We start from the raw sequence: 26382 nt of genomic DNA on the forward strand, positions 1-26382 counted from the left end.
TTTAGGAAAACACTGAATCAGATGACCTTTAAGGTTTCTTGCAGCACTGAGAGCCTGTGATTGTGCAAATCTTGTGTAACAGTTGTATGACTATTGCAGCAATGTTACTCAAGATTTAGAAATCTTCCACAGATTTGGCTTGTGTTAGCACAATCTAGGTTCTCTCTGCCAGGCTCCAGGGCCCCCTTTTTTTGAGTTTGAGCCCAATCCTGTTACCTCAAGATAAGAGAGAGAGCTAATTGACCCTCCATCTAAGTTTAAAAGGTCATTCATGTTCTTGTTAACCTCAGGAAGCCTCTTTTTCTTATTAGTTTACCAGTCCCATCTTTTGAAAGGAAATTTCAGAGATCTGAACATCTGTAGGATTCAGGTTCTATTAAAAAGCCAAAACTATACTTGTGGAATGGGGGAAACAGGATAGGAAACTAAAAATAGTCTTCCTATATAAAGGCTTAAAGTGAATGTACTCTGATGATTACCTAACTTGTTTTCCCTTCACAGGTATTTTTCTCACTTCTACATCATCTCGGTGCTGTGGAATGGCTTCCTGCTTTGGAGCCTTACTCAATCTCTGTTTGTGGGAGCGCCTTTTCCACACTGGCTCCATGGTTTGCTCAGGATTCTTGGGGCTGCGCAATTCCGAGGTGACAGCTCCACTGGCTAATTCCAACCGTTGCATCCTGTTCCTGTCTTTCCTGCCTGTGGGGAGCTGTTCTGGGTATTTCACAGCTACTCTCAGGCTCCTGCTCTGTGGGGCTGGGAAGTGGAGGGTGCGGGCAGAAAGCGTTCTGCATGGATCATGGCCAAATGGCCAAGGGGAAGGCCCCCGCTCCTTCACTGAGATTATGGCAGAGCTGAGAGTCTGCTCTTCATCCCTGGTTCCCCAGCAAGTGCTGTGCTGAGCAGACTGGCTGTCCTCCCTCTGATATTTTTAGTACTGTTGATAAATTTATACAGAAGTCTTCACACTTAAGGGGAAAACATTTGCCTCAGCTTTGCCTCGAAACATTTATCGTATATATAGCTCCAACCAAAATCATGCCTCTGAACTCCAGAAATTTGATAGAAAATTACTTTTTGATCATAACAAAATGTTTGTTATGCTGTGAGACTTTAGTTATATAATACAATTGACTGTAAATAATTGTTGACCAGATAATTACAAAATAGCCTTTAAATTTGCCTCATTGTGCCTCGAATAGAGGATACACAGAGCAATATAAAAAGTAAGGACTTGAAGGTGAAAACCATGAAGTGCCCTCAATTAATGTCAGGCAGCGGAAGAGGGGCAGAATTAGAAACAGATTGTTCTGGTGCAGTCTCCTTGTTCCAGCAGCCAAACCACTGGCTCCCTAGGAACAGTTCTTTTCTGTATAACCAGAGGAACTTGTTGCAAAAGATGACAGAAAGGAAAGCTGTGTAGATCCTACCTGGGAGGGGAAGATACCTCAGTGAATCCCACTTCACCCATTAAAATTTTACCTCTTCATTTGCTTACTGGGGGGCCAGCTGGAGTTCTGATATTTGGAGGGCAGTTGTGAGGAGTTTTATTTGGTTGTTTGTTTTAATCTATTCCTGGAGAGTTAGAACTAGGTTTAACTATATTTAAAAGAGAAAAGCAGGCAAAGCCAGGTTATGTGATAGAAGTCTCCATAGAGCCTGCCCTTGGGAGGGTGTGGGGAGGGGCAGGGCCTGGAAGGGAACATGCTGGTTGTGTTCTGTTTCTTGATCTAGGTGCTGGTCATATGGGTCGGATGGGCTGGTGTAGTTTGTAAAAAAATCATTAGGCTGTATTCTTACAGTATTTTTATGATGTGTGTGCTGACATTTTAAAAAAACATCTAGATTGTCATTTTTAAAGCCAGCATTTCTTCTGACTTCTTCTGGGGCAGAGGGGTGAGAGGCAAATAGGAAAATAGATCTCAAGGCTCACAGTCCCCCAAAAGTATCATCTCTCTCTCTTTTTTTTTAATATGGAAAGAAATGCATAATTCTTCCTGTCTCTGTTCTCATCGCCCTTTCTGCTTCTCTACATACCTGTGTCTCTTGTCCCCCCTGACCTCAGGGATCCCACCTTGCTCAGAGGTCATCCAGGAACTCTTCCTATTTTCAAATGGGGATTAGTGCCCAGAACCAGAGACCATGGAGTTTGGTTTCTGAGAGCACAGACCCCTTCACAGCCATGTAACCCAGAAGGCTTTTACATGACAGAGTAGAGTCAGGAGACCTGTGCTGGTCTCAGCTCTGTCACTAGCTTACTGTGCAACTTTGAGCCAAATTCCTTGACTTCACTTGGCTCATGTTCTCATTGCAAAAAAAAAAAAAAAAAAAGAGGAGGTGTTAGATGATATCCAGGGCCCTTTCCCATCTCTGATCTTGTTTACGCCTGTTTAACAGTAGGGAAAACCATAGCTTTGGGTCCGTGCCGGAGAGGGATGCTGAGTGTGTTCTGTTCTGAGTTGTAGGGGGTGAGCTCGCGCTGTCTGCCTTCCTAGTGCTGGTGTTTCTGTGGCTGCACAGCCTGCGAAGACTCTTCGAGTGCTTCTATGTCAGTGTCTTCTCCAATGCCGTGATTCACATCGTGCAGTACTATTTTGGACTTGTCTACTATGTCCTTGTTGGCCTAACTGTGCTGAGCCAAGTGCCAATGGACGGCAGGAATGGTGAGTGGTTGCTGGGGTCTGTCAGCCGAGTCACTACGTGAGGGACTCTGGGTGAAGCGCTCCACCAAGCATCGTGGACGTTAGAAAGTAGGAGACCTGCCCAGTCCACTTGGCATGTCAGGAGTTTGAGCTCTAATTGTAGCTTTAAAAAGCCAACAAGCCCAGGGGTGCCTAGCAGATACGTATCACATTACCATGACTACTAAATCCTGAGAGACCCCGACATAAGCAGCAGTGCCTTCAGTTAAGAGAGTAAAGTGCAAAGTCTTCAGGAGGCCTGGTTTAGGGATGAAGACATGCGATGTGGGGTTTCCCTCCGTGGGACTGAAGTCCGTGAACGTCTGTGGAGTTAGTCTGGAAGGAAAGAGGCAGTGTGGTCAAGAGTAGAACAGGAAGCCGTGGAACACACCAGAACAGGAGAAAGGGTCCGCAAGCCCCGTTGCCTCACCAGAGCCTCGTCGTCCTGGGCTGGAGGGGTGAGGGATGAGGCTGGGGAAGGGAACGATGTCGTGCAGGGTGAAATCGTGGAACACCCGAGGGGGAAGAGGTGCCCGAGCTCGTGGGGAACAGTTGGGATTTGAAGAGGAGGTGGGGAGCCATTTTGTTGCCATTTAGTTCTTGTGATTGTTCCCGTTTTAACAAAGCTTTTTTCAAGCGAGGCAGCTGGAGGGCAGAGGACAAAAGAATATTGTGGTAAATCAGAATTTGCACTTAACACGTCTGAGCTCTCACTAGCCAGGAAGAGGGAAGCAAAATCATGAGCTTTGTTTAGGAGGAGGGAATGAAGTGTGATTTGGGGGCCGGGGGAGAGGGAGGGTTGGGTGTCTAACATATCTGACCATCATTTTTGTAAAAGCAGTGCGTACATATCATAAAGAGTTCAGGTTATTTTGGGTGATTGAAATGACTTTCCAGCGCTGAGGTTAACGTCATCTTGCACGCTTAGTATCCGTTGGCCTCCACACGCTGGGGCAGATCATGCATGACTGTTTTCTCTAAGCCCAAGTCTCCGTGTTTCTTAAAGCCGCCCTGTCCCTCCTCGTACATTGAGCCCAAGGTCTGGATGTGTCCGATACTCCGTGAGTGAGCTTCCTCCTCGGTGTCGCGTGCCCCTCTGTTGGCCTGTCTCAGTTGCTGTGGGATAACCCATGGCCTCCACGGCTTGAGGAACGATCTTAAAGTCCGACTTATTTACACTCTTGCCCCATTCCTGAGTTATGTATTGGCTGCAGCCACTCTCTCTCCATCTACTTTCTTCTAACTTCATCAAGACAGCTTTTCCTCCCTGAGCTTTTGGCCGTGGCATCCTTGTGCAGCCCATGTCGCAGTTTGAGCTGTCATTCCTGGAGAACAGTCCTAGGTTTTCACCCAGAGGAGCTTTCCGAAGCTCTTTGGTAACCCACTAGCTTGCAGTCTGTTAGCATTACATATGTCTCCTGGAGTCTCTTCCGCTGCCTGGACCCCAACTTCTGCCCTCCCTCCTGTATAAACAGTCAAGGAAAGACTGCTGAGACACCCACAAAATTGCTTTTAGGCACTCCTTTCTGAAGTTTTCTGAAACTTGTGTTTCACCTACCTGTCCTTCAGGAGGTCATCTGCAGTCCTTTGGAGCAGTATGGTGAGGACTGGTTTCAGGAATTCATCAGAGAAGAACACACTGGGGCATTTGCCAGCTGCAGGGTCTGATAGAAATGACAGGGGCTTGGGAGTCAGACGGGCCTGAGTCTGAATTCTGGCTTATTTAACTTCTCAGAGCCTCAGAACCTTCATCTGGAGTTAGGGACATATACTGATTTCTGAGGGTTCTTGTGAAAGTGGAAAGAAAGTATACCTGTAAACTGCCCAGATCTTCACATCTCCTTGTCTTCAGAGTCTAGAGGGTCTGCCCCCAGTCAGTCTCCATTGCATTGTTCTGTTGTGTTTTCTTCAGAGTACCACCTCAACCTTAAATTGTCTTGGTGATTGTTTTTTTAACTTGTTTCATGTCTTGCGACTAGAATGTGAGTTTATGAGCACTGGGATCTGACCTGACTTACCCACTGCTTTATCTCTTCTGACAGATGCCACACTCAGTAGAGGCTCAATAAGGAACGAATGAATAAAAAGATAATTAGATACTTTACAGATTAGACCCTTGGTAAATAGCCTTCTGCCTGCCTCCCCTTTCCTGTATTATAATTCCAGCTTACTCTAAAAATTATTTTTTCTCTTATAGGTAATATCTCTGCCTTTAGAGTAGGTGACTTGGCAGTGACGTGAACTCTCAGACACTTGCTTCAACTTTTAATCCTATGGCGATTTGCTCTTAAAGCTCTCTGATTTAAAGCTAGTTTTCATATTCTGTTTATTTTTAACTTATAAAAATATAAGCATTTAGTTAAACGGCTAAACCTTGTAAACATTAAGAAACTGTGGTAGTTTGTTTATAGAGAACAAGTTTGTAAAAGAAATTTACGCCATCAGACTTTGGTGGACTGCCATTAGCCATTAGCCATCATTGGCTGAGTCCTGCATCCCAGTACCCATGTGGAGTAGCTTGATCCTTGGTTCCTGTACCTGAATCAGCTTTGCAGGGGCTCCCTCTTGGCTGCAGAGCCTCAGGCTCTTCCCCGTTGTCAGTGGACAGCTTTGTTTCTTCAGTCAGGTGGCTGACTAGCCTCTGCTTCCTACCAAACATAGGGAAGTCCTTCATTTGCTTTTCTGATGCCAGTCCTTAGAAAACCTGCATTCTTCCCATCTTGTTGGTAGCTAGAGAAGAAAGAAGATGATGAAACTTTGAGTGTTTCTACTCCTGAAACAAAATCTCTGACTAGTTCTCTCTAGTCAGAAAGGGATACTGTTTTGGTCTTTATCTTGCAGTTTACATTTCTCCTCTTTTTGAGAAGTTCTATCCGTAGCATTAACTTCCAGTGATTTTCTTCGTTGGCGCGAGCCAGTCAAGCCAGCATTCAGGGTTTCCCTGGAAAGGGCTTAGGGTGAGATCCTTTAGAAAGTGTTTTTCTGAGAGCAGACTGTAAGAAAGAAGACGTAAACCCAGGCTTAGAAATAAAAATGCAGAGTAGTCTCACCACACAAGAGTACCTCACAGGAGTGGGAGACAGAGCTGACCCCTGTGCTTGAATCACTTGAAGGAGCAAGAGAAGGTGTTAATGTAGAATTCTCTGCCGGGGGCCCCTGAAGCTGCCTCTGGCTGAGGAGCACACCTCCTCCATCCACAGGGATGGTGCTCTCCCCTCTGTATGTGGGAAATTATAGCAGGATGATGATCTTCTAGTCATGAAGAACAAAATAAGTACATAATTATGTTCTACTGACTATGATTTTTTTAATGCTCTGAGCCCCTGAAGTTTTACAGAGTTGGCTAATAAGATAATTCTTATTTCTCTAGTATATGTGATAGGGAAAAATCTCTTGATGCAAGCTCGGTGGTTCCACATCCTCGGAATGATGATGTTCATCTGGTCATCTGTCCATCAGTATAAGTGTCATGTCATTCTCGGCAATCTCAGGAAAAATAAAGCAGGTGAGATATCTTTCAGAACTACCGCACCTGGATTTTAGCTGTACATATTCCTTCTCTTTTCTTTCCTGCCCTGGTTAGTTGACTGATCTATCAGATGATCACTTTTGACAAGACTCTCTGGCTCTTGATATTCCCGTCTGTAAAATGAGAGCATTTTACTGAAAGACTTCCCTGGCACCATCTAGCCCTGACATTCTACGACTATTCTGTGCCCATATTTTGAAGCCTACGCTGCGTATGTGTGTCTAACCAGCATGTGAGCACTAGTATTACTGTACCAGGTTAGTATCATTCTAGCCAAAGCAAAAACAACCTGAGTTTTTAGTTAGCTTGTGTTGACTTATCACAGGTACAGTTTTTATTAGACTTTTTGAAATATTAAAAATGGACTAGTACTATTCCGCATTTATCAGGTGCTTATTTTGTGCCGGCCCTGTTCTGAGTGCTTTATATGTAACTTCATAGTACTTGCTGTAGGCATGTACAGTCTTATCTGCATTTTGCAGATGAGGGAACAGAGGCACAGAGAGGTTAAGCAGCTTATCTAAGGTTACACAGTTTGTAAGTGGCATAGCTAGGATTTGAACTCCTGCATTCTGACTCTGGAGCCTGAGCTCTTAATAACTTGGATGGTTGTTGGAGAAACTCATTTACGGTTGTTAGTATAACCTCAGCATGTGACTTTTTAATATGTAGTAGATTGACAGCGGGGGTGTGACAGGATGGTGATTTGTACAGGTCTTTGACACCCTTTTCTAAATGAGTTTTTATAAGTTACTTGGAGGTTGAAGTGGTAAAACTTCTTTTGGCAACTTCAAATGTTCAAGGTGTCTTCCTTTTCCGTTTCAGGAGTGGTCATTCACTGTAACCACCGAATCCCTTTTGGAGACTGGTTTGAATACGTTTCTTCCCCTAACTACTTGGCAGAGCTGATGATCTACATTTCCATGGCTGTCACCTTTGGTTTCCACAACTTAACTTGGTGGCTCGTGGTAACATACGTCTTCTTCAGCCAGGCCCTGTCTGCTTTCCTCAGCCACAAATTCTACAAAAGCAAATTCATCTCCTACCCGAAGCATAGGAAGGCTTTCCTACCATTTCTGTTTTAAGATAACCGCAATTATGAAGAATGCACACCAGGTGACAGGTTCAGTTCCTAAGGACAACAAAGTCTAGGGACCAGAGTACAGTTTCTGTGGAACTGTTTGAAACTCTCTGTTCCATTTCTGTTACCAGAAGTCTTCACTGCATGAGCAAAGCAATACCCCTCAAGAGCATGGGTCTTGGGACTTCCCTGGCAGTCCAGTGGTGAACGCTCCGTGCTTCCCCTGCAGGGGGCATGCGTTCGATCCCTGGTCGGGGAACTGAGATCCCACTTGCTGCGCAGCGTGGCCAAAGTAAATAAATAAATAAAATTGAAAAGAAAAAGAAAATGAGTCTTCAGAGAAGGAATACTTCTGGCAGACCTGGGAGTGCCGTGCCTGTTTTCTGAGATGCTTTATAAAACCAACCAACTGCTAAAAAACAGATGAGACTTCTCCAAGCTGCTTCAGAGACAAACTAAAGCCAAGAATATATGAACAGCTTCAAACAAGCACATACACAATGGAAGAGATAAGGTGGCTTTGTTTTTGCTACAGGCAAATTAACTGTACCACACAGCAAGCAGTACAGTAGGTGCTCAGTAACTGCCTGCTGCTGCCTGCTGCACTTCAGTCCAAGCAGACTAGCCTTTGAAAGTGACAACAATGTATAATTTCACAGCATTGGATTCAGGGAGAAATGAGTTTACTGAAGTTAGTTTATACTTTTACTAATTACCACAAAGATATCCGGTTATGTAACCATCAGTAGTCATTTCTCCCTCAAATCATAGCCTAACAGAAAGTTTGAAACCTCTTTTATTTAAAACTTTTTTTGACATCCCTTTCTAAGGAGTGCCTTATAAGGGAAAGCATCTGAAATAAAATATTTTTATATTTATGCATAAAAAGCTTTCATGAATGGAACTGACACTGTGTTGGATAGTGCTGTAGCCTCCTTCATATGTAGTTATTCAGATTGGATTAATGTCTCCCTGAGTTTATTTAACTAATAGAATGAATCCAAAGATATTTAAAAATAAAGTTTACACTTAAAATAGCTTATGTGAAATAAAATGTCCATGATTAAATCAAGTGGATGTAACTGCATAGTGTGAAAATAGAAAATAATACTATAGCCTGAGCAATGCAGTAAAAATTGCACACTTGTGCAGCATAAAGATTTACTGGCTTATTGGCTGAGGTATTAACTGTGTTCCTTTTATACAGATGTCTTACTATAGTCTTCTAGGTACTGAAGTTTTGCACTAAGAGGTACCATGCTGTGGGGGAAAGCACCTCATTATTAACCAGACACGAATGGAATGCAAAGCCTAAGAATATCCTCCCCACCTGCATCTCTGGAGTAGTAAACCAAAGCTGCTAAACAGGTTATTTTTAATCTGACTTTCAATATATGTGTATCAGCACATATTCTAAAGTCCTTATAATTCTGAAGTAGCATTTTCTCACCAACAATCAAATACCACTTCCATCAGCTGATCCATCTAATAAATGACATTCATTTCAGTTATCATTTAGATTTGTCATCCTCAGGACCACGACTCAGGAACAAAACTTTCTATACCAGAAATGTAAAGCATGTTGCATTTCGGTCTTAATTTCCACACAAAAGCATAAATAATTTTAGTGGCCTATTATTTGGGGAGAAAAATGTATTTTTCTTTAGCATGCAATTTTATATTAGGTTAGACTAGGAATTTGGCTGCTGTTCTGAAATTTCATTGTACTTTTAAGTAAAATAATGAGTGTTGCCTGTGAAGAAGCCCATTGGGCTGTGAGAGAGGCTTCCCAGCCTGCTCTATACACGCTGTGTCCTTGCCATCCTTCTCAGGCTTCTCCTGCATCCTACTCTCCCTTCCCCTTCCTTGCCCAAACATCGCATTTCTAGGTGAATACAAAAAAGGAAGTAGTGTTGTCCTCAAAGGGGTTCCGAACAAAGTTGTGTGATCTTTGATGAAAGCCCAACCGTGGAGGAAGGTTGAGAATTGTGCTGTGTTTGCACGATCACAATCAGCATTGCTCTTTGTGTTGGTGAAAATATTCCCTGTGCCTAAAGGGAGAGCACCAGAGAGTTTGCAAATTCTTCACATGGATGATCCAGACATAGCTTGGGAGTAGGAATTCTTGATTTTCCTATTGGCTCAGTTGAATAGCTTTACTCTTTTAATTCTGTTACTATTACGTTCAGGGAAATGATACTCAAGTACCTCATAACAGCATTCCCTGGATTAACTAGTGACTATAAAAGTAGGCTGAAAATAGCCTTTGTTTTTAAGTCTCGAAATTGTAGCTCATCCTCTATGCTAACATTTGCTTTCAGTGAGCAGGGATTCTTTTCTCTCCACAAAGCTTTGTTCTGTATTATGTTCTTAATTCAATGAGTGGTTCTTGGTAGAATTCCTATCCAAAAAAAAAGCCTTTATGGATATTTTTATATGAAGCTTAATGGATAGTTTAAGGAGACTGTAAACATTTGCATAACTAAAGTTACCTGAAAATTCAAGGACCATTGATAAGTAACATATCTCAAAATGAGCTGATATGTTAAAGGTCTTAAAAGAGTAAATGAGCTAGTAGAAATTTTTTACACCTATCTAAGCAGTTTCTGCCCATTTGCTTACATTGCTTATCAGAAAAAAAAATTCTGATTTTTTAACAGGATCTTAGTTTAACCTAAGATTTTTCTGATAAATGGACAAGAAACTGTGGAGGTGGCAGTGATCCCTAAGTAATTCATGTGATGCATACTTCATCATTTTTCTCAAATACCAGTGATCTAGAAAGCCATGTATTGGTTTTGGGAAAACAAAGAGCTACCCTATGCACATAATATCAGGTCTCTTCCTTCAAAAAGACTGAACGCTTGAAGCGCTTAGAAGACAAAAGAACACAAGGGATTTATCTGCAGAAAGACAAATCTGCCTTTTGAGTCTAGCCCTCTGGGTAAAACCTCATAGCTCATGTGCAGTTTTTATCAGGGCTCCTTGGCCTACATAGCATCTTGCTGCAAATTAGGAAAATCGTTCCTCTAGGAACATCCCCATGAGAGCAGGGCATGAACCTTTGTGGGCACAAAAGGCAGCTGGTGATGGGACTGCAGCTCATGAACAGAGCTTGAGCTGGATCTCTGCCCACTCACCCTTCAACCTGGGGTCGTTTGCAGTGCACAAACTGCACAGCCTTCCATAGAGACCCTGCTGCCTGTCTGTCTGCAGGTTCTATTCACTTGAAGAAAACAAGACTTGATTTCATGGAATCATCTCGTTGAGAAAGACCATAAGAATTAAACTAGAAGGGGAAGTAAGCACTCCATGCAAAACATCTGTGCTTCCACACACTGAAATAGGAGTTTGGTGGTTAGCAGGTAAGTGACCCTCAAACAGTAGAATGTCTGTTCAGATGCTAGGATGCTGGCTCCAAGTAGAATATTTTGCTTTTCTGATTACCAACTCCTGTCTTTCCAGTTCTTTGTTCTAGTACAGCAACTCCAACAGTCTTTCCACCCCATTGGGACCTTCAATCTGTTAACATCATAACATTGTTATCGTTCTTCACCTCTCCTAAGTCTTTTCTCCTTGCCCTGCTGAAATGAATCACTCCAATCATTCTTTCTGTATATCGGCAACTCTTGCCTCCCCACATTGCTGCTTCCTGCTGATTTAACCAAGGCGCACCCCTGGTTAAATTCAACCCTCCCTCCTTTCTGTATGCACCTCTGCAGCTGAACTGTGGCTGGAGAAACACAGTCCACAAACATCCCCCTTCAAATTCATGGCCGCTAACCTTGAGTGGTCTTCACTGCTGTGGTCACACGGAACTTCCCTAGTCCATTCACTCTCCCACTCTGCTGACTGTGTCACATCTCTGCCCTCAGGAAAATGAAGCTGCTGGAAGACAGTTTCCACAGGTCACCACCACTGCCTCCACCTACCTAAGCATTTGCTCATATATGTTTTCTGCCCTCGCTATTATTGTTGAAAGATAATTTTCTTTTTTAAAGATGTATGATCATGGTTCTCATACAAATATAAAATGAACATGTGTCAAAGATTTTACTGAACTCATAATGAAGGAACCAGTAAGACGTTAGAACCAGTTCAAAAAATTTTAAAGAGCAGGCACATATATGGATAATAAGGCATGCTAAAATGAATTTACATATTAATAGATGCAAACCTGGCTTCTGTAGTGGGGGAGGAAAAATCAATTTTGCCTTCACTGGACACAATTCATTTATATGTCTATAGAAAAGAATTTTTTGCATTCCTACCAAGTGTCTACAGCGTACAAAGTTCTAAAATAGCTCAAAGACAAAGTGCAGATAACCTAAAGAGTGTGCCAGACAAGACACCAGTAATATTTTTTGCTCATTTCAAAGTCATTGACAATTTTTTCCCGAAACTAAACAATCTCTGGGTTTCTACTCAAAGCTAGGCCCTCTTGGACACTAGAGTCAACCTAAGGACGTTGGTTAGCCACTCTTCCTCCTACTAAATCAGCAGACTTTTACCCTTTCTCAGTTTTCCCATCAGCAAAAAATATCTTTTTAAAACCTACCCCATTTCCCTCACCAGATACCACTTGATTTTTCTGGTGGCCTTGCAGCAAAACTAGAAAGATTTATTTTGTTCTTACTAGCTCCAGTTCTTTTTTCTCTCACTGCTAAACCCACTGCAGTCACCTCCAGACCTCACAACTCAACTGACACTGCTCTTGAAAGTCTCCAGTGACCATGCTAAATCCAGGGGTCACTTCTCAGTATTCATACCGACACAGTAGCAGCGGTCAGTCACTTCACCTTGATACACTTCCTTTAATTGACTCCAATTGTCTGCACACTCTGAGTTTTCCTCCTGCCTCCCTGGCTATTCCTTCCCAGGTTTATCTGCAATTCCTTCTCTTTATCCTGACTTCTGAATGTAGGAATACGGCAATTCCCAGTTCTTGGTCCCTTTCTCTATCTTTAGATGGTGATCTCATACAGTCTCATGACTTTAAATGCTATTTATATACTGACAACTTCTAAATATATATATATATCCAGCCTAAACATCATTCCTCAACTCTAGACTCATATGTCCAACTGCCTGCTTAATGTCTCTACTTGGTGTGTAGTAAGTATCTCGATTGATGTGATTAAGTGTGAATTTCTGATTTTCCTCATCCCCACACCCAGTCCTCTACAGTCTTCCCATATCTTTACTTACTCAAACTGAAAACGATGAGGTCTTCCTTGGCGCTTCTCTTTCTCTCATGCCCCACAGACCAATCAGTGGCTCTACATCCAGAAGTCATCCCTATTACATTAACTCTATGAGCTGCCATCTTGATTTCAGCCACCATCATTTCTTGCCTAATTTATTGCACCAGACTCATAACTGGTGTCCTGGCTTTCTCCTTTATTTTCTATGGCTGATTCTCAACACAAGCCAGAGTGATCTTCCAAAAACATAAATCATGCCACTACTCTCAAAACCCTGCAACAGCTCCCAGTTTCTCTCAAATTAAGGCCAAAATTACCCCAGTAACCTACTAGCTTCGCATATAATCTGACCCCCAGTCATCTCTCTTACCTCATCTCCTATTCTTACCCTCATTCCCTCTTCCTACACGCTGGCCTCCGTGCTGTTCCGTATACATCAGTCATGCTCCTATTTTAGGGCCTTTGCACTGGTTGTTCCCTCTGCCTAGAGTGTTCCTCCCCCAGAGAGCCACATGGCTAACTCCCTCACCTTCTTCAAGTTACTGTGTTACCTACTGCTGTGTAATGACGTACTCCAAATCTTAGCAGCATAAAACAGCAAACATCTCTCATAGTTTCTGTGGGTCAGGATTTTAGGTGCAACTTAGCTGGGTGCCTCTGCCTCAAGGATTCACTGCAGTCAAGGTATCACCAGGGCTGAGGTCCCATCCCCTGAAGGAGGATCCCCCTCCAAACTCACTAACGTGGTTGTTAGCAGGACTCAGTTCCTTGAGAGCTATTGAACTGAGGGCCGGGAGCCTCCCCTAGTTCTCTGCCACATGGGTCTCTCTGTGGGGCAGCTCATAGCATGGGACCCAGCTTCCATCAGAGGTGAGCATGCAAGACAGAAGACAACCTCTTTGTACCTGAATCTTGGAAGTGCCATCCCATCACTTTTTCTGTGTCTGTTTGTTGGAAGGGAGTCACTAGGTCCAGCTCATACTCAAGGAAGGGAATTAAACAGGCAGGATTGTCACGAGGGTGTGGGTCATTATCTAAGTGGCTGCCTACCAATCACCTTCTCAATAGGGTGACTTCCTTATTTAATGTTGCAGCCTAACCCTCTCCCTCACGTTTTCATCTTGCTTTGCTCGCATGAGCATTAATAAATCCTTACTGTTTTGAGCCACGTAGGTTTGAGATGGTTTCTTCTGTAGCAATAGCTAACTGATGCACTCTTCTAAAAAACACTACAATGTGCTTTTTTTAACTTACGCTTATTATTTGACTATCTGTCTCCCCTCACTGGAATGTAATATACATGAGGGCAGGTTTTGTTGTTTTTATTTTTGTGTAATTGTTTTGGGCACAGATGTATCTCTTGCACTAGAAGAGTGTCTGACACATAATAGATACTCAATAAATATTTGTTCAATGAATGCTTCTGTTGTCACTGTTATCTGCATAAATTACTACTCTCCTCCCTTTGTTTGTGGAATTGCAATAATATCTACCTTACAAAGACTGAGCACAGTCTATATTCACATGTGTAAAAAGTAGTGATCCAGTTGTGCATTTATATTACCAAGAAGGCAGTAACAATATGGTAAGGAGGAAATAAAATGAAATTCAGTCAAAAGAAATGCTTAGGAATCCATAAATTGTCACAATCCCAATCACAAAATTTTTTATCAGGTTTTATAAGAGAAATATAGCATTTGTGGAAAATTAGTAAATACATCTATTCTTCAAAATATTAAGATTAAAAATGTGTTTAGTGAAGAGGACAGTGATTGCTCTTCAACCTGAAGCCTATATCTTTAATTCTTATTCCTTCCCTACACTTAAAAAAAAAATCAGCACTTTGAAATTTATTGCTTCCTGACCTCTAGACCTATATAACCTGTGTCCTGCTATTAACGAACTCTGACCATGATTTTTTTTCTGTGAAAACAAACTTTATTGCTTTGGAAAGTTTTGAAAAATATGGTTGCTTGAAAAAAAAAAAAAGTCTGTTCACAAAAAGACAAATGCTGTATGATTCCACTTATATGAGGTATGAGATATTTAAAGTAATCATATTCACAGAAACAGAAAGTAGCATGGTGGTTACAAAGGGCTGGGGGAGAGGGAGAAATAGGGAGTTGTTTAATGGGTAAAGTGGTTCAGTTTTGCTAGATGAAAAGTGCTGGAGTTCCTTTGTACAAAAATGTGAATATACTGAACACTACTGAACTGTACAGTTAAAAATGGTTAAGATGGTAAATTTTATCTTACATGGCTTTCTTTTTTATTGAAGTAGATAGTTGATTTACAATGTTGTGTTAATTTCATGTGTACAGCATAGTAATTCAGTTATTTTTTCTGATTATATTCCATTATAGGTTATTACAAGATATTGAATGTAATTACTTGTGCTATACAGTAAATCCTTGTTGCTTATCTGTTTTATATATAGTAGTTTGCACCTGTTTATCCACACTCCTAATTTGCTCTCCCCTCACTATTGGTAACCATAAGTTTGTTTTCTGTGTCTGTGAGTCTGTTTGTGTTTTGTGTATAGATTCATTTGTAGTATTTTTTAGATTCCATGTGTAATACAGGATTTCTTTCTCTCTGACATTTTTTCCTGAGTGTAATATTGTCTGGTACATCCATGTTGCTGCAGATGGCATTATTTCATTCTTTTTTATGGGTGACTAATAGTCCATTGTGTGTGTGTGTGTGTGTGTGTGTGTGTGTGTGTGTATCACATCTTCTTAAGCCAATTGTCCATTGATGTGTACTTGGGTTGTTTCCATGTCTTGGTTATTGTAAACAGCGCTGCTGTGAACATTGGGTTATATGTATATTTTCAAATTAGATTTCTTTTTTCTTGGGTGTATATCCAGGAATGGGTTTGCTGGATCACATGGTAGCTCTATTTTTAGTTTATTAAGGAATCTCCATACTGTTTTCCATAGTAGCTACACTAATCTACGTTCCCACCAATGGTGTACGAGCATTCCTTTCTCTCCATACCCTCTCCACTATTTATCATTTGTAGACTTTTTGATGATAGTCATTCTTCTGACAAGTGTGAAGTGACACCTCGTGGTTTTCATTTGCATTTCTCTGATAATTAGTGATGTTGAGCATCTTTTCATGTGCCCATTGGCCATCTGTATGTCGTCTCTGGAAGAATGTCTGTTTAGGTCTTCTGCCCATTTTTTGATTGGCTTGTTAGCTTTTTCGCTATTGAGTTGTATGAGCTGTTTCATTTTTTGGGTATTAACCCCTTGTCAGTCATGTCATCTGCAAATATTTTCTCCCATTCCGTAGGTTGTCGTTTTGTTTTGTTGATGGTTTCCTTTGCTGTGCAAAAGCTTTTAAGTTTGACTAGGTCCTATGTGTTTATTTTTGCTTTTATTACTTTTGCCTTAGAAGACTGATCTAAGAAAATATTGCTACATTTTATGTTAGAGAACATTTTGCCTATATTCTCTTCTAGAGGTTTTATGGTGTTATGTCCTATATTTAGGTCTTTAAACCATTTTGAGTTTATTTTTGTATATGGTATGAGGCAGTGTTCTACTTTCATTGATATACATGTAGCTGTCCAGCTTTCCCAGACTTTACTTTTTTTGTATAGTCTGGAGTCTAGAAGGATTATACTTTCAGCTTTGTTCTTTTTCCTCAGGATTGCTTTGATGACTCTGGGGTTGTCAAAATAACTTTAGAATTATTTGTTCTGTGAAAAATTTCATGGGTATTTTGATAGGGATTGCATTAAATCTGTAGATTGCTTTGTGTAGTATGACCATTTTAATAATATTTATTCTTCCAGTCCAAGATCATGGGCTAGCTTTCCATTTCTTTGAGTCATCTTCAATTTCCTATATCAATGTTTTATAGCTTTTAGCATATAGCTATTTTTTCTCCTTGGTTTGGTTTATTCCTAGGTATTTTTTAGACACAATTTTAAATGGGAATTTTGTTTACTTCCTCTTTCTGATATTTCACTAATATTTCATTATTAGTGTAAAGAAATGCAAAATGACTTCTGTATACCAGTCCTACTTTGCTGAATTCATGTATTAGTCCTAATAGTTTTTGTGTGGAGACTGCAGGATTCTCTATACAAAGTATCATGTCATCTGCAAATGGTGATGGTTTTACCTCTTCTTTTCCAATTTGGATACATTTTATTTCTTTTTCCTTGATTGATTGCTGTGGCTAGGACTTCCAATACTCTGTTGACTAGAAATGGTGAGAGTGGGCATCTTTGTCTTGTTCCTGAATTTAGCAGAAAGGCTTTCAGCTTTTCACCATTGAATATTATGTTGGCTGTGGGTTTGTTGTAAATGGTTTTTATTATGTTGAGATAATTTCTCTCTATACTCAGTTTGGTGAGAGGGTTTTTTTATGCATTTATTTATTTTGGCTATGCTGGGTCTTTGTTGCTACATGTGGGCTTTCTCTAGTTGCAGCAAGTGGGGGCTACTCTCCGTTGCAGTGCACGGGCTTCTCAGCGTGGTGGCTTCTCGTTGCGGAGCACGGGCTCTAGGTGCGTGGGCTTCAGTAGTTGCAGCACGCAGGCACAGTAGTTGTGGCTTGTGGGCTCTAGACTACAGGCTCAATAGTTGTGGTGCATGGGCTTAGCTGCTCCGTGGCATGTGGGATCTTCCCAGACCAGGGACCGAACCCGTGTCCCCTGCATTGGCAGGCAGATTCTTAACCACTGTGCCGCCAGGGAAGTCCCAGTGAGAGTTTTTTTTTATGAGTGTGTGTTGAATTTTGTCAAATGCTTTTTCTGTCTGTTGAGATGATCATTTGGTTTGTATCTTTCCTTTTGTTAATGTGGTATATCACATTGATTGATTTGTGTATGGTGAACCAACCTTGCAACCCTGGAATGTATCCAACTTAGTCATGGTGTATGATCCTTTTTATGTATTGTTGGATTTGGTTTGCTAATTTTTTTTGAGGATTTTTGCATCTATATTCATCAAAGATATTGGCCTGGAATCTTCTTTTTTGTAGTGTCTTGGTCTGCTTTTGGCATCAGGGTGGTGATGGCCTCATAGAATGACTTTGGGAGTGTTCTCTCCTCTTCAGTTTTTTAGAATAGTTTTTCTTTGTATGTTTCATAGAATTCCCCAGTAAAGACATCCAGTCCTGGACTTCTGTTTGCCAGCATATTTTTAAAATTACAGATTGTAGTTCACATCTAATAATCAGTCTGTTCAGATTATCTGTTTCTTAGTTTTGGCATGCTGTATGTTTCTGTACCCTTGTTCATTTCTCATCGGTTGTCCAATTTGTTGGATATAACTGTTCATAATAGTCTCTTTTGATTTTTTATTTCTGTGGTAGCGATTGTTATTTCTCCTCTTTCATTTCTTATGTTGTTTATTTGGGTCCTCTGTGCTTTTTGGTGAGCATTTTTAGAGGTTTGCTGGTTTTGTTTACCTTTTCAAAAAAAACAACTCTTCATTTTATTGACCTTTTAAATTTTTTTTAATCTCTGTTTTATTTATCTCCTCTTTGATCTCTAAATGATCTCTATTATTTCCTTCCCTCTGCTGACTTCAGGTTTTGTTTGTTCTTTTTCTAATTCTTTTAAGTGGTAGTTTAGGTTTTTTTATTTGAGATTTTTCTTATTTCTTTTTCTTTTTTTTCGTAAAAACTGGTACAAAGTTTATTATTAGAGACATAGCATAAAAACAAGTGGGAGAGCACACAGAAACAATTTGTTTACTTAAGACAAAAGCAAGGCAAAGATGCACACCTGGAGAGAAAGTGTGTGGACGATCTCCTTAATGAGGAGGAGTGCCGTAAAGAGGCAGGTAAGTCATTTATACAGGGCAGTTCTTCCAGGTCTTTGTTTACCTTTGGCCAATTTTCTGGTTTCTTTTTTTAAATTTACTTATTTTTTTGCTGCTTTGGGTCTTCATTGCTGTACACAGGCTTCCTCTAGTTGCGGCGAGCAGGGGCTACTCTTCATTGTGGGCACAGGCTCCTCATTGTGGTGGTTTCTCTTGTTGCGGAGCACGGGCTCTAGGCACATGGGCTTCAGTAGTTGTGGCTCACAGGCTCTAGAGCACAGGCTCAATAGTTGTGGCACACAGGCTTAGTTGCTCCGAGCTCGTGGGATCTTCCTAGAGCAGGGATCGAACCCGTGTCCCCTGCATTGGCAGGTGGATTCTTAACCACTGCACCACCAGGGAAGTCCCCAATTATCGGGTTTCTTTCTTCACGCCTGACCTGTCCCAGGACCCTCCCCATCATGCATGCGCACCTTTTTTTCCAAGATGGATTTCAGCCCCGAGGCCTATGGGAAAGCCTCAGCATGACATATTGTGGGGTAGTGTCCCCTCCTTTTCGACCTCCATGGAGCCTTTCTGTGCATGTGTCATGTCTCCCTTGTCCCAAGGATGGGGAGTGTATGACCTCTTGATCTCCTAACAGGGTTTAGCCCCTCTCTGTCCCTGCCATAAAAGTGTCCAGTATTCAGTTATTTACCCTGTACCTGTTGCTGTTTCTTATATCAAAGTGCAGGTAATGAAATATAGACAGGAGTCCGGTCATCAATATGCAGTCCTGGAGCCCGTTTGTCTCTTGCCTCAGGAAGGGTAAACAAGAGCCAGGTAATGAATGTCTGGCCTGGAGCTCATCTTCTTCTCTGCTTCACGAGATGTAAACGGGAGGCCAGCTGTAAATGCCTAGCCTGGAGCCCATCTCTCTCCCGCCTCAAATCCCCCCTGAGAGATGAGGACCCCCGTAAATCTTTATTGGGAAAATGAAGGGCAAAGGTCTGTCTTCTGCAGCTTCTTCATGCTGGCCTGGGGCTTGTAAACCCTACCTAGTTGGAGTTACAGAGCTCTGGTCCTGTCTTATTCAGGGGCCCAGGGTGACTTCTGTTGTTTTTTCAACAGGATCTATTCCGAGGAGTGGCTGTAATCTCTGCATAGCCATCATCTTGTCTGGGAAACCCTTGTGTCAGGTGTAAATTACCAAATTGTTGTAAACCATAAGTAGCTTGAGGAGAAGAGCGTCTTTATATCTTGAATTCCTGGGTTTCAGCGCCATCTGATCCCAGAGAGGCAGCAGTGAGCAGTGGCATGAAGTGAGATCTTAATTCCCTGCCCAGGAACTGAACCTGGGTAGCCTGGATGAAAACCAGGAATCCTAGGCACCAGACCAGCAAGGGCTAGACGCTAGCAGCTATTTTCCCCTGGCTCTTGCCCCCAGCGAAAAATGCATTTCTCACGGAGGCTAAAACTGTAAAAGCAGGTAAAAGTTTATTGTTAGAGACATAGCATAACAAGAAGTGGGAGAGCATACAGAGAAACAGTTTGTTCAGTTAAGACAGAAACAAGGCAAAGATGCACACCAGGAGAGAAAGGGTGTGCGTGGCCTCACTAGTGAGGAGGAGTGCTGAGATTTTTCTTATTTCTTAAGGAAGACCTGTATTACCATGAACTTCCCTTTTGGAACTGTTTTTGCTGCGTCTCATAGATGGTGTAAAGTTGTATTTTCATTTTCATTTATCTTGAGGTATTTTCTGATTTATTATTTGATTTCATTGTTGGCCTGTTGTTTTTTTAGTAGCATGTGTTTTAGTCTCCGTGTGTTCATTCTTTTCCCATTATTTTTTTCTGTGGTTGATTTCTAGCTGCATACCATTGGGTCAGAAAAGATGCTTGAAATATTTTCTATCTTCTTAAATTTGTTGAGGCTTGTTTTGTGACTCAGTATGTGGTTTATCCTAGAGAACATTCCATATGCACTTTAAGGAATGTGTACTCTGGGGGATTTTTGGATGTAGTGTCCTGTAGATAGGTCTAACTGGTCTATTGTGTCATTTAGGACCTCTGTTGCCTTGTTCATTTTTCTGTCTGGGTGATCTGTCCATTGATGTCAGCAGAATATTAAAGTCTCCTACTATTATTGTATTATTGTTAATTTCTCCCTGTATGTCTGTTAGTATTTGTTTTATTTTTTATTTTTTGGTCTTCTTCTATTGGGTGCATGTATGTTATCGAGTGTAATATCTTCTTCTTGTATTGATCCCTTTATCATTATATAGTTCCCTTCTTTGTCATTCTTTATGGCCTTTGTTTTAAAGTCTGTTTTTTCTGAGTATTACTACCTGGCTTTCTTGTCATTTCCATTTGCATGAAAAATCTTCCATCCCCTTACTTCCAGTCTGTGTATGTCTTTCACCCTTAAGTAAGTCTCTCGTAGGCATCATAGTGCAGGTTCTTATTTTTTTTAATCCAATCAGCCACTCTGTCTTTTGACTGGAGCGTTTGGTCCTTTGATATTTAAAGTAATTATTGATAGGTATGTACTTACTGAATTTTAATCCTTGTTTTCCAATTGTTTTTGTAATCTTTATTTCTTCTTCATTTTGTTTTCCTTTTGTAGTTTGATGAATTTCTTTTGTAATATGCTTGGGTTCCTATCTTCTTGATTTTTGTGAATCTATTTTATGATTAATTGATTTTGGCTGTGTTGGGTCTTAGTTGTGGTACACGGGATCTTCTTTGCATCATGCGGACTTCTTAGTTGCGGCATGCATGCAGGATCTAGTTCCTCAACCTGGGATTGAACCCGAGTACCAGCATTGGGAGCATGGAGTCTTACCCACTGGACCACCAGGAAAGACCCTATTTTATGTTTTTGATTTGTGGTTACCATGGAGTTCATGTATGTTGACCCATAACTATATCTACTTGCTTTAAACTGATAGTCATCCAAGTTCAGACAAATTCTAAAGGATACACATTTTTATATCTTCTCCCCCACATTTTGTGATTTTGATGTCCTGTTTTATATTGTCATGCTTATTCTTTTACTGTGTATTATAGTTATAATCACTTTTATAAATTTTTTATTGGTTTTTAATCTATGTACTGGCCTATTTAAATGACCTTCAATCATTTTATATATTTACCTTTCCTTTGTGATTTTCCTTTCCTGTAGATTCTTCTTTTCTATTTAGGGAAGACTCGTCAATATTTCTTTTAGGCTAAGTTTAGTATTGCTAAATTCTTTTCATTTTTGCTGGTCTGAGAAATTGCTTCTCTCTCCTTCTGTTCTTTTTTTGGTAGTACTTTATATAAAGTGTTATTACTGACCTCCAGATATGCAATGCCAAACACATACAAATATCATCTATTTTTTATTTATTTACTTTTGTTGATGTATAGTTCATTTACAACATTGTGTTAGTTTCAGATGTACAGCAAAGTGGTTTAGTTATGCATGCATATATATCTATTTCTTTTTTTAGATTCTTTTCTCTTATAGGTTGTTACAAAATATCAAATATAGTTCCCTGTGCTATAACAGTAGGTCCTTGTTGGTTATCCATTTTATATATAGTAGTGTATATCTTAATCCCAAACTCCTAATATATGCCTCCCTGCCACCGTTTCCCTTTGATAACCATAAGTTTGTTTTCTATGTCTGTGGGTCTATCTCTGTTTTATATATAAGTTCATTTGTAGTATTTTTTTTTTAGATTCCACATATGAGCGATATATGCTATTTATCTGGCTTACTTCACTGAGTATGATAATCTCTAGGTCCATCTGTGTTGCTGCAAATGGCATTATTCCATTCTTTTTTATGACTGAGTAATATTCCACTGTATAAATATACCACGTCATTATCCTTTCATCTGTCAATGGACATTTAGGTTGCTTCCATGTCTTGCCTATTGTAAATAGTGCTGCAGTGAAGATTGGGGTGCATTTATCTTTTCGAATTATGGTTTTCTCTGGATATATGCCCGGGGGGGAATTGCATGATCATATAGTAGTTCTGTTTTTAGTTTTTTAAGGAACCTCCCTACTGTTCTCCATAGTAGCTATACCAGTTTTATTCCCACCAACAGTGTAGAATAAAACCTTTTTCTCATTACCAGCATCTATCATATGTAGACTTTTTTGATGATGTCCATGCTGACCAATGCGAGAGCAGGTCTTTCTTTCTATTTTAAATGATAATCTAGCTGGGTAGAGTATCCTAGGTTGAGATTTTTCCATTTCAGGACTTTCAGTATATCATGCCACTCCCTTCTAGCCTGCACAGTTTCTGCCAAGAAATCAGCTGATAGCCTTATGGGGGTTCCCTTGTAACTGACTCTTTGTTTTTCTCTTGCTGCCTTTAGAATATTCTCTTTATCTTTAACTTTTGCTATTTTAATTATGATGTGTCTTGGTGTCGGTCTGTTTGGGTTCATCTTTTTGGGACCTTCTGTGCTTCCTGTACCTGGATATCTGTTTCCTTCTTTAGGTTTGGGAAGTTTTCAGCCATAATTTCTTGAAATACATTTCCCCTCTCTCTCTTCTCCTTCTGGAAACCCTATTATACATAGATTGGTATGTTTTATGTTATCCCATAGATCTCATATATTGCTTTCATTTTTGTTCATTTGTCTTTCTGTCTGCTGTTCCAATTGGGTGATTTCATTATTCTGTCTTCCAGATCACTTAGTCATTTTTTTGTGTCATTTAGTGTGCTATTCATTGCTTCTAGATTGGTTTTTATCTCAGTAATTGAATTGTCTATTTTTGGTTGGTTCATCTTTATAGTTTCTAGTTCCTTGTTACAGTGATTGGCATTTCTATTAATAATCTTTCTTAATTCAGTTAGTGTTTTTATTACCATTTTTTTAAACTCAGGGTCTAGTAGACTAATGAGTTTTGTGTCATTATTTGTTCTTTTAGGGGATTTCTCTTGCTCTTTCAATTGGTAATAGTTTCTCTGACTTTTCATTTTACTTAACTTTCACTGTCTCTATGAATTTAGGAGAAACAGTTATCTACTGTGGTCCTGAAGGAATGTTTTTATGTGGGAGTATCCTTGTGTAGACTGTGTGTGTCCAGTATCTTTGGTTCGAGGGCTGGTTTTGGTATGGACGCCAGCCACATCTTTACTTAAGGTGTGCTGGCCGTTATCCCCTTGATGGGAGTGTGGTTGGTATTGTGGTGTCCAGAGCCTGTACTGGATGTGAGACAGGGCTTCCTCTTTGCTCCATGGCTGTCACCACCCTGGCAGGGGCAGGTCTGCTCCCCAGTTGTTGGAGTAGAAGCTCTGAGGGTTGGATTCAGTCAGGCTCTGTTGCCCTTGAGTGTATGCCCTGCCCCCAAAGGAAGGGATTATTGAAGCAAGTGAGGCCCATGCAGTCACAGAAGACCAGTGTACTGCCTTTGTAGACGTCCACAGTTCTGCTCAGAAGCAGCCCAGTGTCACATCCCTTTCTCCCTTGTATTCATCCCAGATCTAGTGCAAGGCTGTGGTGTGGAGTAAGCTAGGGTGGAGGGTTGGGGCGTTGTGGCTGCACCGCCGCTGGAGATCTGGGCTGCCTCTGTGGCAGTCTTCTCCCAGGAACTGTCTGCCCCAGATCTCGTGCTAAGCTGTGGTGTGGCGGGGGTGTGGCCCAGGCCCTCTGGCTGGGAGAGGAACCACTACTCCTGAGCACGCTGACAGTGGCCATCCCTGTCCTACTCAGACCACATGCCATACCCCTCTGAGCTGTCTCTACATAGCTAAAGGAGCCCTCTCCCAGGGCCAGTCTTCCTGAGATTCAGAGCTTAGCTGCTACTTGCTTGCCAGCCCATACGCGCACTGACAGGGGCCTCCACGGCTCCACTGGAATCACACCCCAGGCACCCTGGTCTGTCTCTGTGTAGCTGGACTGACTCTTTGTCCAGATTTCATGCCAGGATGTGGGGTTCAGTGAGCAGGGCTGGGGTGTTCGCTCTTTCAGATTGGAAAGTGCAGCGAGGAAGCAGCAGGTCTCTCTCCACCCTGATTGTCAGTAAGCCAGCACGCACGCACTCCTGGCAAATAGAGTCTAGGCTTCTCCTATCCACTTGTCTGTCCCAGTGGCTCTCCCAGCAGGCAAGGGGGCTTGTGTCCGCCATGCAGGACCTCAGGACTGGGATGCCCACATTGTGGTTCCAGCTGCTCACTCCCCAGGGTGAGGGTCTACCTGTGCAGGCCTTTTCTTCCTTCAGATCCCTCCCAGGGGCAAAAGTCCCTACCTGATGCCCTTTTATTCTCCACCCTGTCCAGTTATGTGGAGGTCTTTCTTGCAGCTTTGGTTCGATAGGAGTCCTTCTACCAGTTTCCAGTTAGTGTTCCATGAGAATTATTCCACACATAGATGTATTTTTGATGTGTTTGTGGTGGAGAGTGAGCCCCACGTCCTCCAACTCTTTCATCTTGACCCCCCTTCTCCTCTGGCCATGATTTTTTGGCAGATCTTTGTTGGAATATAATTGCTTCACAATGTTGTGTTAGTTTCTGCTGTACAGCACAGTGATTCGGCTATATGTATACATATATCCCCATATCCCCTCCCTCTAGAGCCTCCCTCCCACCCTCCCTATCCCGCCCCTCCTGTTCATCACAAAACATCAAGCTGATCTCCCTGTGTTATGCAGCAGCTTCCCACTAGCCATCTATTTTACCTTTGGTAGTGTATATATGTCAGTGCTACTCTCTCATTTTGTCCCAGCTTCCCCTTCCCTCCCCCACCCCCGTGTTCTCAAGTCCGTTCTCTATGTCTGCATCTTTATTTTTTTAATTTTAAGTTCAGTGAGTTACCCATGTATCACCATTACCCCTATTACACCAGTACCTTTAACTGCACTTTTTTCCCTGCTTTTGAACAGGGGTCCCACACTTTCATTCTGCACTGGGCCCAGCAAATTATGTAGCCAGCCCTGGTCAGGTAAGCGTGTGACAAATTTTCATCATAAGCCATTTTTTTTATAAATTTATTTTTATTTATTTATTGGCTGCATTGAGTCTTCATTGCTGCACACGGGCTTTCTCTAGTTGCAGACAGCAGGGGCTACTCTTCATTGTGATATGCAGGCTTCTCATTGAGGTGGCTTCTCTTGTTGCAGAGTATGGGCTCTAGGTGCATGGGCTTCAGTAGTTGTGGCACGTGAGCTCAATAGTTGTGGCTCACGGGCTCTAGAGCACAGGCTCAGTAGTTGTGGCTCATGGGCTTAGTTGCTCCGCAGCATGTGGGATCTTCCTGGACCAGGGATCGAACCCATATACCCTGCATTGGCAGGTGGATTCTTAACCACTGCGCCACCAAGGAAATCCCTCATCATAAGCCATTATTGAAGACAGTTTGTGCTATGAATGCTTAAGAAGTACAGAAAAATAAATAAATAAATAAATAAATAAATAGCTAGCTAGCAGATCTGGGAAAAAAAAAAGTACAGAAGAGAGCAAGAAATGCAAGAAAACGCATGTTCTTAATATGTTCCATACAAAAATCTACAAGCTGGTAGGCATTTTATCTAAGGTAAGAGTAAAACAACGCAACACTATGGGCCAGAGTGCAGAATTTGGCAAAAGGAAAAATCTGTATTTGATCCAAAACGGATGTCACAAAAGAACGGTTTGGGACAATGCCTCCAATAGTTTGACATCCTGATTAAAATTATAGTGTTTGGCATCCAAAGCATGAGATTAACAGGGATAAACATCCATTCAAATGAGGGTCAGACTTGTACTTTATAAGCAGTAAGTCGGCCGGATCATCCTGTCAGCATTCTGTGATTTTCAAGTATGAAGAGCCGTTGTTCCCCAAATCAGAGAAATGGCACCACAACGTGGGCCCTCCCCTTCTAGGGGTCTTCAGAATTGACAGCTTCCAATGAACTTTACCGTAGATACAAAATCACCATAGAGATGACTTACATTTGAAAATGAAACATCAGGGAAAAGCACTTAAACCAGATGAACCAAATTTGCTTCCCATAGAGCTAAAAAAGATCCACTTAATTATAATTATTTTTATTTTTATATGGTGATTGTTGTTATATAAAACCACTTTAAAAGAAGATGCATATTTACCCAAAACAAATTTAGTTCTTTCTGACTTTT

At 41.3% G+C, this 26382-nt stretch overlaps 1 protein-coding gene across 3 annotated transcripts in view; it reads left to right on the plus strand.

The window, feature by feature from the left end:
- The window catches only part of SRD5A3 (steroid 5 alpha-reductase 3), a 35129-nt gene that overhangs the window by 6654 nt on the left and 2093 nt on the right, over positions 1-26382 (plus strand). Inside the window, exons 2-6 of one of the 3 annotated variants that reach the window (XR_009052853.1) lie at positions 502-644; positions 2466-2663; positions 6052-6186; positions 7036-10656; positions 25149-25207. Coding sequence is in view for 1 of the 3 variants with exons in the window: in XM_057729601.1 (XP_057585584.1) it covers positions 502-644; positions 2466-2663; positions 6052-6186; positions 7036-7295 (736 nt within the window). In the remaining 2 variants the exon portion in view is untranslated. Of the gene's footprint in view, positions 1-501; positions 645-2465; positions 2664-6051; positions 6187-7035; positions 14915-25148; positions 25681-26382 lie in introns of those variants that run through there. The other 2 variants (XR_009052854.1, XM_057729601.1) reach the window with 2 other exon arrangements.

This window comes from Hippopotamus amphibius, chromosome 3 (assembly GCF_030028045.1).
Source record: "Hippopotamus amphibius kiboko isolate mHipAmp2 chromosome 3, mHipAmp2.hap2, whole genome shotgun sequence".
NCBI classification, from domain to species: Eukaryota; Metazoa; Chordata; class Mammalia; order Artiodactyla; family Hippopotamidae; genus Hippopotamus; species Hippopotamus amphibius.